General features: G+C 45.8%; 1 protein-coding gene across 1 annotated transcript; it reads left to right on the top strand.

The window, feature by feature from the left end:
- Positions 1 to 833: 833 nt before the first annotated feature.
- On the top strand, positions 834 to 13612 carry LOC143103464 (inositol polyphosphate-4-phosphatase type I A-like; the record flags this gene model as incomplete). Its single annotated transcript, XM_076267249.1, is given in 11 exon segments — positions 834 to 851; positions 4200 to 4386; positions 5731 to 5946; positions 6705 to 7071; positions 10047 to 10079; positions 10410 to 10582; positions 10970 to 11093; positions 11529 to 11796; positions 12634 to 12731; positions 12836 to 12948; positions 13458 to 13612. Coding segments are annotated over 11 exon segments (1752 nt in total), but the record flags the coding sequence as incomplete, so codon positions are not given.
- Positions 13613 to 14295: the final 683 nt, after the last annotated feature.

Genomic DNA, 14295 nt, shown 5'->3' with positions numbered 1-14295 from the left:
ATTCCAGACATGGAAAGTCAGGAGATTTGATTGAATTTGAACATGCAACAAAGTAATATTTTCCATGCAATATTTTTCTTTCTTGGATTAATTGACATGCTTCGTCTAGTACTGTGGCTTTTTTTTTGTCTGCTTAGCACAAAGACAAACCATTTTTCTATATATTAAAGGTCATGCAAATTCAGCTTTCTAGTCCATGAAAGTCACATTTGAGCTAAGTGTGACGCTAAGTGTGACACTAAGTGTGATTTAAAGTGTGATGCTAAGTGTGATTTAAAGTTTGCAGGTTGGAGTTGCTAAGCAACTGTGGAGACACACCCAGGATGTCCGTTCTCGACTTTGGGCTTGATAGAAGCCTACTTGCATGTGTTTGTGTCAGCACACTGGTTAACTGGTGGACAGTCAACGTTTCCGCTAAGTGCACTTATGTATAGACGGAAACAATGCGGTGTTGTTTCAATGATCTCTGGTTTTGTAGCTGAATGCAAGCTTACAGTAAATCTTACATCATCCATCTGCCAAAGGAAATGTGAAATCTTACAAAGTCACGCTTCCATGTTATTTGCCAGCTCTGTCACCAGATATACAGGAGCAATGCCAATCAGCATTGACTTATTGCATGTTTTTTCAGCTTTTTCATTTCTTAATTTCTTCTAATTTCTTAATCCGAAAGCTTATCATCATTTTAGTGCTTACATGTGGCTGTTGGCTGTATTTAGTGGCTTAAGTGCATCATATCCCAATGAAATATTTATTCGTTGATTATTTAAGGTACATTATTGTTGTTTTTTCTGGCTTTTGAAATGTTGATTTTATTTTTGTTTTCTGGTCAGCATTTATGAGGAGGAATGGTGAGTTAATTTGTACCTGAATGCTTTTCTTTGGTTGTTCCTTTCCCCCTGTGTTTCTCTCTGCATGAACGAGTGTTGGCATTCTCATTTGATTCTCCCCGTCACGTATGAGTCCATGTACTGTAAATGTGCGTTTTATATGGATGTGTGTTTACATGTGGGCATTAATCCATGTAAATGTGCGTTTCATATGTATGTTTACATGTGGGCATTAATCCATGTAAATGTGCGTTTTATATGTATGTTTACATGTGGGCATTAATCCATGTAAATGTGCGTTTTATATGTATGTTTACATGTGGGCATTAATCCATGTAAATGTGGGCATTAATCCATGTAAATGTGCGTTTCATATGTATGTTTACATGTGGGCATTAATCCACGCTGTGGTGTGCAGCACCTTGTCCACTTTTTGTTTAACAGTCCGAGTGTCTGTCGTCCACCCTCTACATTTCTTTCACTAGTTGTTTCATTACTAACAGGTCTGTGTGGTTAGTCCTGCGTAATTTAACCACACATCTTGTAGGCCGATTTTGACCTTCTGATGTTGTCTGCTGAAGGTCAAGGCTGGGTGAGATGGTGACTGATGTGGTACCTACTCTGTTTGGACAGTCCTGCATCCATGTGTTGGTCCTAGAGCTAGTTACAGACCGTTCCTCTCTCTGACAGCCCACCTCTGCTTGTGTGTGTGTGTGTGTGTGTGTGTGTGTGTGAGTGTGTGTGTGTGTGTGTGTGAGTGTGTGTGTGTGTTTGTGTGTGTGTGTGAGTGAGAGTGTGTGTGTGAGTGTGTGTGTGAGTGTGTGTGTGAGTGTGTGTGTGAGTGTGTGTGTGAGTGTGTGAGTGAGAGTGTGTGTGTGTGTGTGTGTGTGTGTGTGAGTGTGAGTGAGAGAGTGTGTGTGTGTGTGTGTATGCATGCAGTCTTGCATGTGCCTTGTTGGTCCCAGAGACAGTTACAGACCCACTCTTTCCAACTGTGCTTGTGAGAGTGGCCATCTGAATCAGGGGACAGGCGAGCGGTTGTGGAGTGAGAGTAGCCATCTGAATCAGGGGACAGGCTAGCTGTTGTGGAGTGGCCATGTGAATCAGGGGACAGGCTAGCCGTTGTGGAGTGAGAGTGGCCATCTGAATCAGGGGACAGGCTAGCGGTTGTGGAGTGAGAGTGGCCATCTGAATCAGGGGACAGGCTAGCGGTTGTGGAGTGAGAGTGGCCATCTGAATCAGGGGACAGGCTAGCGGTTGTGGAGTGAGAGTGGCCATCTGAATCAGGGGACAGGCTAGCGGTTGTGGAGTGTGAAGAAACAATGCGGCCTGTAGCCATATTGCTGTCATCCATCAGCGCTGTGTCCAGATCTCAGTGATCGCAGAACAGGACAAGAGTTTGGGCCAGGGAGTCTCTGTTTACACGAACACATACACACACACACACATAAAATGTCGTTAGGATAGTTTCTAATCTACTTCAGAACTGTATTGAGCATTGGGTCATGAGGTTAAAGATGAGTATGCGGCATGCAGCCATATCTGCTGTGAGTCATGTCGTGTTGTGCAGGATGCAGGGTGCTCGCTCGGCCCCCGTGTGTGTCGGGCTGACTGTGTGTGTGTGCGTGCACACTGGGCCTCCTCTCAGTGGGCTGACTGTGTGTGTGTGTGTGTGTGTGTGTGTGTGTGTGTGTGTGTGTGTGTGTGTGTGTGTGTGTGTGTGTGTGTGTGTGTGTGTGTGTGTGTGTGTGTGTGTGTGTGTGTGTGTGTGTGTGTGTGTGCACACTGGGCCTCCTCTCAGTGGGCTGACTGTGTGTGTGTGTGTGTGTGTGTGTGTGGACTGGGCCTCCTCTCAGTGGGCTAGATGGAAGATGCCTGGAGGAGGGCTGCTGTTGATGTATAACACCAGAGAGAGTTATGTAAACACTACGCCCGCTCACACAGATTACTGCTGTGCTCACTGCAACACACCATCCAACTATGTCTGTGGGTGTGTGTGTGTTTGTGTGTGTGGTTGTGTGACTGAGAGAGAGCGGGGGAGAGAGTGTGTGTATTAACTGGTTTGTGCTACTGTGTGAGAGAGAGAGAGAGAGAGAGAGTTTGTCTGTGGGTTTGTGTATGTGAGTGTCTGTTATTATTGTGTGTGTGTGTGTGTGTGTGTGTGTGCATGGATAGTTTGTGCTGAAGCTCGACGTCTTTTTTCAGACCTTCTCAATTGCCCCCATGAGTAGTTATGACTGTGCAAAAGACGGTGAGGAGCAGTATTGTTGTCAATTCTATCTCTATAAAAAGATTCACAGAAATTAATGCTACACACAGTCAGCCTAAACAGTATGGTTGTACAGCTTTTTATTGACAACAGGACTAGTGTGTAATATAGTTTAATGGTTAACTTTTTGGATCAAATCAGACATTAGCGCTTCGGACTTGTAACCGAAGGGTTGCCGGTTCGAACCCCGACCAGTAGGCACGGCTGAAGTGCCCTTGAGCAAGGCACCTAACCCCTCACTGCTCCCCGAGCGCCGCTGTTGTTGCTGGCAGCTCACTGCGCCGGGATTAGTGTGTGCTTACCCTCACTGTGTGTTCACTGTGTGCTGAGTGTGTTTCACTAATTCACAGATTGGGATAAATGCAGAGACCAAATTTCCCTCACGGGATCAAAAGAGTATATATACTTTATAATTTATACTTATATATTAAATCAACTTAAAGGTGCTCTAAGCGATGCCACACATTTTTTAGGCTAAAACATATGTCACTTACTGCAAACATCACCTACTGTAACCAACAGCTAGCTGTCTGTGTCCTGAATACACTATAAAAAACACAATCTCTGTAGACAGCCCAGGCTCCAAAAATGGCAATAAAAACAACCTGGGCAAACCTAGCCCATAAAAACATAACTAACTGTTCCAGCAAATCACAGACGAGATGCACGTTTAGGAGGGTTTCAATTGCACGGGAGCAGCATGGGAGGGAGGGGGAGGAAGTAGCGAGCTAACTCTCTGTTTTGTTTGAAAGTCAACAGAAGTGACGTTACCCAGTATCGCTTAGAGCACCTGGGTGTATAGGGTGTATAGGAATGTGAATGTGAAATTGCATCAAAAATTGCAGTTCACTTAGCATCAATGTATAACCAACCATGAGGTAAACTGTACGTTGATGCTTGCTGACGGTCATCAGACATGGCAAGTGGGCATTGATAAGGAAAAATAGTTTTTGATACCTGATGGGTGCTGGCCTCACAAGTGTGTGGTTGGCGTGTCCGTTTGCCAACCTTGAGTATGTGAGTGGGTGTGTGGATATGGGAGTGTGTGTGTGCACGTCGGCGGTGCTCGCTAACTCCCGTTTGTCTGTGGCCCTCTGCAGCAGCGCACTCTCCAGCTCCCAGTCCATCGTCTACATCCCTCAGGACATCGTCCGCGCAAAAGAGATCATCGCTCACATCAACACCCTGAAGACCCAGGTCAGCTACTACACGGAGCGGCTGTCCCGCGCTGCCAAGGAGCGCTCCGCCAACGGCCTAGAGAGGACCCTCGCCATCCTGGCCGACAAGGTGAGCCCTCTGGCCAAGGAACATTAATACAAAACTAATATATGTAGAAGGGGTCACTTGCGCTTCAGCCTGGTTGGTGCTCGCGGAACAGGACGTAGAAGTCAAGAAGGGAGATCCAAGGTCTAACAGGAGCCAAGGAGCAGGACCGGAGCACTCAATGCTTTAACGTTTTTTTATTAGTGCAAACTGACTAACGTTTCGACGCCCATGCGTCTTCTTCAGAGTCTCTATATTAGTATATTAGGGTTCAGCAAAGTCTGAATTAAGCATCATTGGACGTTTATTCGGTCTTTATTAAACAGTTTCTTCTTCCTGATCAATAGGTCATTTTTTCTTGGTAAATCCTCAATAACCAACGAGTTGGTCAGATGTGATCAGATAAAGGATTAATATCTTGTTTGAATTAGTGATGGTAATTTTTTAAAAGGCTGGCCCATTTGTTTCCAAAATAAATGACAAAAGACTCACACTTTCACAACCTTCCTTAATTTAAAGAAATCTATTCTAATGTATGTAGGCTAGTGTGGGCTTCTATTTCAGTAAAAGATTTCCACAGATGAGGCAAAGTAGCAAGCAAGATGACGCAAGATTGTTCTTTTTTTTTGCTCTGCACTTCAGTCCATGTATTCCCCTGCTGAAAAAAAACAGCTAGAAACCAGATTATGCTGGTTTTCGCTGCTCTTTGCTGGTTTTCTTCCAGTTCTTGCTGGTGTTTGCTGGTGTAGCTGGTTGGGCCACCAGGTGGAAATGCTGGCGTGACCATCTGAGGAAGGTGGTCATGCTGGTGTGACCAGCCCATCATGTGGGATACAGCTGGTGTAAGATGTTCATGCTGTTGACCAGCCTGCCAAGCTTGACATTGCTGGTGTAAAATTGTCATGCTGGTTTCCTAGAATGACCAACATAAGCTGGCATGGCCAGTTAAACCACCAGCAACACCAGCTAAAATGACCTGCTTGAGGTGGTATAACAAGCAAAACTGAATTGGTGGTATAACAAGCAAAGCTGAATTACCATCATAAGCTGGGTAAACCAACTGAAGGTAGGTTTTCGCAAGAGTTTTGCTGGTCTAGTTGGTCAACCATCATAGGGTGGTCAAACAAGCTGGTCAACCAGCAAACCACCTTAAGTGTTTTTTTTTTTGTTTTTTTTTTTTAAAAGGTACGTTTTTTTCCCCAGCAGGGTTAAACTGTGTCCTTTAGATCACGGCAGAGAATATGTGTAGCCATGTAATCTGGGTAAGGCAGCGTGTAGCATAGCTAGGCTACAGGGCTGCCATTTCAGGGTAAAGCAGTGTGTAGGCTAGTGAGCAGAAGGGGATGGTAACTGTTGGGTTTCCCTCAGACACGACAGCTGGTGATGGTGTGCGACTGTAAGCTGCTGGCGTCAGCCATCCAGGCCCTGAACGCAGCGCGGCCGGAGTACATCGCCTCCAAGGTGTCACCCTCGGCCGACGCAGAGCAGGTGGTGCTGCGCAACGACCAGGACACGCTACTGGCCAAGTGGAGCGGCAGCAACAGCCGAACCTCGCTGCATGTGGACTGGCATGAGGAGGAGTGGGTAAGGAGGCCACAGTCTCAGATAGGCGGGGATCACATTAGCCAGCGGCAAGCATCAGCTTTCCTATTGTTCTCTATGGTTCGGCAGCGGAACAGTGGCAACGCTGGCGTAACGCTAGCGTTGAACAAGCTGAGCGTTGAACTTGGTTCAACTTTCAAAGCGCAACGCGAGCGTATTCAATTGACAAACCGTTTGTGTTGCTTAGGAATGAGATAAAACTTATTATGGTCTGAGCGTTGCGTTATGTTTGCCGCTGCCGCTTGCCTCGCCTTAATGTTCAATTGTAACGTTAAAAAGAGAAAAGTGTCCGCGCGGTATCGAACATGATATCCTGGAGTATTCGATTTCGATCTGATTAAATCTGTTATGTAACTAAATTCTCTGATTATAGTTGGAGTTTTTCTTGTCAGATTTCATAAAAATTTAACCGCAACCGAAGTTTCCGTTTCCAAACTTTTTTCCAAACGTTTTATGACTTCCAGGATCGTAACAAGCAGTGAAATTAAACTTACCCCTGTGCATTTAAAGAAGCCCTATGCAGGTCTGGTTATTCCTTCGCTGTTTTTTGGGTTTTCGCCGGATTTGGCTCGCATTTTTCACGACACAGCTCCCCCTGCAGCTTCGGTAGCAAGTGACTGCTACGCTAAACCCCCACTAAATGTGTGTGTGTGTGTGTGTGTGTTTGTTTGTGTGTGTGCGTGTGTGTGTATGTTTTTGTGTGTGTGCGTATGTGTTTATATGCGTGAGTGTGTTTCCAGGAGAAGGTGTGGCTGAACGTAGACAAGAGTCTGGAGTGTATAATCCAGCGCGTGGACAAGCTCCTCCAGAAGGAGCGTCTGCACAGCGGCAGCAGTGAGGACATGGCGCAGTGCGACCTGCAGGGCTGCGCCACCCCTAAGAAAGGTAACGAGAAGACGCGAGCCTTCTGGATCAACCCCATCTCCACCGAGGACTCTTCCTCTTCCTCCTCGTCATCGTCATTACCCTCCTCCCAGCATGTACAGCCGCCAGACCTGTACCAGAGGTCACTCTCATCACCATCGTCATCTTCGTCATCATCATCATCCTCACTGCCTGCCCTTCCCGTTGCATGCCACCCGGGTTCTAATAGAAACTCCGCTAACTGTAGGTTTTTTTCCACTCTTATTTTCTGTTTTCTGCACATTTTTATTCATTTGCATTTATTCATTTATTCATCTACAGTTCTTCACAAGGCAGAATTGGTCTCCATTATAGACTTTTATTTAGCATTGAATAGAGTTATCTTGTTGCATTAGAAATAATCCCCAGCATAGCATTATGTCTGGTATACCAAAGTCCCCATGACAATACATACAAAGCATACCATGTAGCATGTCCAGAGTTTTGAAAAATGATAAATGCAACGTCAGCACTAGAGCTAGTTGTTCACTGAATGAGTTTTCAGCACTTCTCTGAGTTAGATGTAATGTTGAGTTTTCAGCACTTCTCTGAGTTAGATGTAATGTTGAGTTTTCAGCACTTCTCCAACCCCTTAATCATCAGTATTCTCAACACTGTCTGTCTGATCACATCACTCTCTCTCTCTGTCTCTCTGTCTCTCTCCTCTCTTGTATAGCATGTCCTAGCTTTGTAAAGTGTGTACATGTGTTTTGATCTCACCTGTGTTTGAGGCCTGCCCTACACTCTCATCTCTACTCATCTCTACTCCTGCTCCTGCTCCTCACTCTCATCTCTACTCCTGCTCCTACACTCTCATCTCTACTCATCTCTACTCCTGCTCCACCTCCTCACTCTCATCTCTTCCCCTGCTCCTCACTCTCATCTCTACTCATCTCTACTCCTGCACTCTCATCTCTACTCCTGCTCCTGCTCCTACACTCTCATCTCTGCTCCTGCTCCTACACTCTCATCTCAACTCCTGCTCCTGCACGCTCATCTCTGCTCCTGCTCCTACACTCTCATCTCAACTCCTGCTCCTCACTCTGCTCCTACACTCTCATCTCTGCTCCTGCTCCTACACTCTCATCTCTGCTCCTGCTCCTACACTCTCATCTCTGCTCCTGCTCCTACACTCTCATCTCTACTCCTGCTCCTCACTCTGCTCCTACACTCTCATCTCTACTCCTGCTCCTACACTCTCATCTCTGCTCCTGCTCCTACACTCTCATCTCTGCTCCTGCTCCTCACTCTGCTCCTACACTCTCATCTCTACTCCTGCTCCTCACTCTCTCCACTTAGCGCTTTGCATGTAGCACATCAAACGTGTCATATTTGCACATCTGAAACGTTCACTGACCCCTGATGCATCATTTACATTCTCTGACATTTTAATGTCCTGTTTGCACAGTAATATATCAAACAAAGATTATGTTCTCTCAGGATTAAATAGAAGTGGTTAAATATGGAATAATTACCCAGCCTGATCATTTGATCTGTATCATGAAATTGTGTTTGTTTCTCATGATGTTTTGTGTATATTTGTGTGTGCGTGTGTGATCCAATGCAATGTGAATCTCCCATGTGTGTATTAAGTCTTCCATTGCAGGGCTCCACTGAATGTAGTCATTTGGATGCGGTGCATCCTCCTGACTGTTGTCTTCACTGAGGTTCTTGCATCAGCTTCGTCTCAGTTTCCCTGTCCGATCTCAGTTTCAGTCTCCCGGTCAGTTGTACCGATGCTGTCAGCCTCCCTGCCTGCCTGCGGGCAAGGCAAGCACATGTTATATCAGCCATATATCCGCTGTGTGACAGGCCAGCCGTGCATTTTCCTGGGTGGACTGGCTATTGATTCTGGCTCAGCGGCTGAGCCTCAGTGCAGAGAAAGGATTGTGTGTGATGGCTCTCTGCGGTGCAGTATTGCGAAACTCCAGAAGCTCGTATGGTAGAGGTCAGCGAGGTTCAGTGAAAGGAGATCTGAAATCTGTCGTTGTGCTCACTGAGAGCAGTACTCAGCAACTGGCCAGCATAGCTCGATTGATTGATTAATTAATTGATTGATTGATTGAGTTTATTAGATGATTTTCAAAAGCACATAAGATTCTGCAGTACAGTGATTGTTTACATTTAAAAATCACAAAGAATGAAAACACAACAAAGCTCAGAGACTTTTTTCCACCGTGGTCCTCAAACTTTACACGTAACATGCATCATGATAACTGTCCATCCAAAAGCCAAAGATTCTTAAAGACAGATAGCTGGAAAAGGATGCTCAGGTTTGATAAGGCTCCATGTTATTTATAATTATAAAAATATATAGTTTTATTATTTATTTATACTTTCACATGTTTTTGGTGGATAATGCAGGGCATGTTAAAAGCTTAACTTTCGCCAAAATGCATCCTAGCGTGTTTTTTTGAATGTACCCTTACTTTCATTTAAAAGCATAATTACGTCCGAAGCGCCACTTTTAAGTTTATCCGTGTTGTCATTTTCGGATCAAATGGCCTTTTGAATGGGAATCGTAGGGGCACTACTATTTTGATTGTAGTCAAAATTGCTATTTATAAAACACTGAGAAGGCTCGACACAACCTGAAACTTTGATTGAAGTATCATCAGTGTCTGTACACATGGACTCGAGCATTGAGAACATTGTTCGTGTACACATAGTTTACTAAAAAGAAAGGTTTTGGACAACTCACTCTGGCAAGATGGCGACGAGCAGAAAAACCAAGTGAGTTGTTCAAAACCTTTCTTTTAGTAAACTCTGTGTACACAAACAATCTTCTCAATGCTCAGGTTCATGTGTAGAGACACTGATGATACTTCGATCAAAGTTTCAGGTTGTGTCGAGCCTTCTTAGTGTTTTAAAAAATAGCGATTTTGACACAATCATGTATCAAAATAGTAGTGTACTGTAGTTGAGATTGATATGAGTATAACTGATTTGGTGTTTGTGCTTTTCTCCCACTGGCCTAGTTCTGATCAGTGTGTTTTAGCTACTGAGTGCAGACTTTGGTGCTTATTAGTGTGATGTCGATGCTCTGGGGCCTAGTCGTTTGTGTTAGTGGCTTTCCTGTGTGACCCACAGGCCAGGCTAAGCTGTGCTATTTGTGTTGCCATGTTCTCTCTGTTGCGTGTCTTAACCATGCATGATGCGCCTCCACTCCACTCCTCTAGATGGCAGTCCAGCAGGCGAGGAAGCCTCCGCAGGTAAGAGTGCTTCCCCCGCTTCCCGCTTCTGTGTCTTTGCCCGCAGTGCTTCTGCTAAATGTCACACTGCCTCCATTCTTTGTCATTCTATGTATGTTTTACATAGAGTAAATTAGAGAACGCTCATAGAGAACGTTATAAGATATAGACATAAGATAAGCTATCCTCTCAAGAAAGTAATAGATGTTATGGTTGACTTTTTAGAGTGCTATCTGTATCCTAAGTGTGTATGTGTGTGTGTGTGTGTGTGTGTGTGTGTGTGTGTGTATGTGTATGTGTGTGTGTGTGTGTGTGTGTGTGTGTGTGTGTGTGTGTGTGTGTGTGTGTAAGGTGAGTGGAGTGAGGCTCTGTACCCACTGCTGACCACCCTGATGGAGTGTGTGGCCATGATGAGCGACAAGGCCAAGAAGTCCATGGTGTTCCTGCTCATGCAGGACACCGCCCCCACCATCGCACTGGACCTGGGCCTGCAGTACCGCAGGGACGTGGTCTTCTGCCAGACGGTAGGCCCACTCACTCATATACACACACACACACACACACACTCACTCATATTCACACACACACACACACACACACACTCACTCATATTCACACACTCACACACACACACACACACACACTCACTCGTATTCACACACTCACTCGTATTCACACACACACACACACACACACACGCACACACACACACACACACTCAATCGTATACACACACTCACTCGTATTCACACACACACACACACACACACACACACACACTCACTCATATTCACACACACACACACACACACACTCACTCGTATACACACACTCACTCGTATTCACACACACACACACACACACACACACACACACATGAAATTCACTCCTCTCTGTTTATCTCTCTGCAGCTCACAGCTTTAATCTGTGGCTTCATCATCAAGCTGAGGAACTGTCTCCGTGACGACGGTTTTCTGAGGCAGCTCTACACCATCGGCCTCCTAGCTCAGTTTGAGAGTCTCCTTAGTACCTACGGTGGGCATAGCCACTTACACACACTTACCCACTTACACACACTTATCCACTTACACACCCTTACCCACTTACACACACTAACTCTTTACACACACTTACTCTACACACACTCACCTAAAAGCACTTAATCTTAATCCCAGGCTACACTGGGTTCACAATTGTGGTTCTTTGTTCACAGAGCATAAAACTAGTCATAGATTGTTCAAATGGACGCACCACTATCACTTCTGGTGTAGCCAGTTCCATTGATGATACTGGAAGCTAATTGTTGTTGCAGACACTCTATGAGCAGAGAGCACCAGGTTATATGTCTGGTGTAGCCTGTCTGTTACACACACTTACCTAAAAGCCTCTCACCATCAGGACAGATGGACACACCTGTATATTTAGGGGTGTTTTACAGTGCATGTATGTGTCTTGGTGTGTGTGTCTCAGGCGAGGAGCTCTCCATGCTGGAGGACATGAGCGTCGGCGTCAACGACCTTCGGAACGTGACCTTCAAGGTCACGCAGGCCAGCTCAGGCGCGGCCCCCGACATGCTGCCCGTCATCACTGGCAACCGTGACGGCTTCAACGTCCGCATCCCGTTGCCAGGGACCCTGTTTGACGCGTTGCCACGGGAGATCCAGAACGGGATGCTGCTGAGGGTCCAGCCGGTGCTCTTTAACGTCGGCATCAACGAGCAGCAGACGCTCGCCGAGAAGTGAGTACGGAACATGGGGATGAGCGGAAGAGTCATGTGTTATTATCGGGGTTCCCCACGAAGAAATGAGCAGAGGAGTCATGTGTTATTATCGGGGTTCCCCACGAAGAAATGAGCAGAGGAGTCATGTGTTATTATCGGGGTTATTATCGGGGTTCCCCACGAAGAAATGAGCAGAGGAGTCATGTGTTATTATCGGGGTTCCCCACGAAGAAATGAGCGGAAGAGTTATGTGTTATTATCGGGGTTCCCCACTAACAAATGAGCTGAGGAGTCGTGTTATTATCGGGGTTCCCCGTGAAGAAATGAGCTGACCCTGAGTAGAAAGCTTTGTTTTTTATTATTGCGATTCCCCATGAAGAATTTACTAGAGCCAAGCTGACCTATGTGTTCTTATCGTTGTCTTCATTATAATATGAATGACAACATCTACATATAAACTATAACGATAACAACATAAATCATCAGTCACTTACAGTTATCGTTAAAGGTGTCATTCTTGTTGTGAAAGGCTGTTTAAACAGTGATTGTTGTGCTGCTGTGACCCAGTTTAAAGGTGTCGCTCTTGATGTAAACAGCTGTTTAAACAGTAGTTGTTGTGCTGCTGTGACCCAGTTTAAAGGTGTCATTCTTGTTGTGAAAAGCTGTTTAAACAGTAGTTGTTGTGCTGCTGTGACCCAGTTTAAAGGTGTCGCTCTTGATGTAAACAGCTGTTTAAACAGTGATTGTTGTGCTGCTGTGACCCAGTTTAAAGGTGTCGCTCTTGATGTAAACAGCTGTTTAAACAGTAGTTGTTGTGCTGCTGTGACTCAGTTTATTCTGGCTCTCTGTTGGTAGGTTTGGAGACACGTCCCTACAGGAGATCATCAACCTGGAGAGCCTGTCCCGCCTCAACTCCTACCACGAGCAGTTCAAAGAAGTCTTACCTGAGGACTGTGAGTCATACAGTAGAGGGTCACTGGGCAGAATCATATGATCACTTCAACGCCTATCAGATCTTGTTTTGCAAGTTTGGGTCATTATCGCTCCGGTTCCGCAGGTTTGCCCCGATCCCGGAGTCAGACGTGTCTTCCAGAGCTGCTACGGTTCCTTGGGCAGAACGTGCACGCAAGGAAGAACAAGAACGTGGACATCCTGTGGCAGGCCGCAGAGGTAGGTGGGGCTGCGGACGCATCACATCCTGTGGCAGGCGGCAGTAGTTGGGGCTGCGGACACATCACATCCTGTGGCAGGCGGCAGTAGTTGGGGTTGAGGAAGCAGTAAACTGCCTCTTAAGACAGGCAGTCAGACCAGGTATAGACACAGAGGGCACATTATTCAGTTATTGGTTTTCCACAATTAGTGGTTGTTGTTGTTGTTGTTGTTATATATTACTTGCAGGATTGTGTCATAAATGGCAGCAGTTTTTTTAATCATCCATTCACAACATTCTCTCTTCTTGAAAACAAGGCGTCTCATTGCTAATGCTAACTGCATGGGAATTTTTAATTGCTGGAATTATGTAATTGTCATGGGAACAAACAGTTAGCCCTATATGCTAACATCTCATTTTCTCCCCTTTCTGCCCACACCCCCCCCCCCACACACACACACACACACACACACACACACACACACACACACACACACACACACACACACACACTCTCTCTCTCGATTAGATCTGCCGACGGCTAAACGGCGTGCGCTTCACCAGCTGCAAGAGCGCCAAGGACCGCACGGCCATGTCGGTGACCCTGGAGCAGTGTCTGATCCTGCAGCACGAGCACGGCATGGCGCCCCAGGTCTTCACGCAGGCCCTCGACTGCATGCGCAGGTAAGGACCTCCGCACAACACACCTGCTCAAGAGAAAGTGCCGGAGAAAGTGCCAACTGCAGGGGAAGGGGGCGCTGTACATCTGGTAGACTCAACCGCTCCCCCCTTCATGCCACTATTCTAGCATACGATTTCAATTTCAATTTAATTTCGCTTATAGAGCGCCAAAACATTACACATGTCTCATGGCGCTTCACAGAGTGTTAGACAATCAGAGAAAAGAAAAGAGGCCCATGGGTAACAGGGGCGAGGAAAATGAGGTAATGGGCGCGATTCCCGGCTGCCGCCCTTGTGACCTTGAGCAAGGCACTTAGCCCTGAGCAACTCTGTGGAGACTGGATCTTGTAATAATTGAAATATGTAAGTCGCTTTGGATAAAAGCATCAATACCAAATGAATAGGTATTAGTATATTTTGTGAACAGAACTCCTGTAAGCCTCTTAGGAACACAGACCCCTTGAACTAATGAGACATTCTTTTATTATTACTAATAATAAAACCCGTCCTTAGGTTTGTTAGACTCAAGAGACTAACAACATAGAAATTCTAAACGAAGTACTGTGCAGATAGATTGCAGGGGGGGGTCTTTGTATTTGTCAGGGAGTTTGAGTCGTATATGCTGTAGATGACTCTGATCAGAGCAGAATTATCCGTTTAATCATGCTTTTTTTTGCAGCTGATGG

Source organism: Alosa pseudoharengus, unplaced genomic scaffold, assembly GCF_046254945.1.
Source record: "Alosa pseudoharengus isolate Yale_2024_CS ecotype anadromous, Long Island Sound unplaced genomic scaffold, YU_APseudo_1.1 YU_APseudo_1.1_scf_424, whole genome shotgun sequence".
NCBI lineage: Eukaryota > Metazoa > Chordata > Actinopteri > Clupeiformes > Clupeidae > Alosa > Alosa pseudoharengus.
This window is presented reverse-complemented; position numbering and strand designations above follow the sequence as displayed.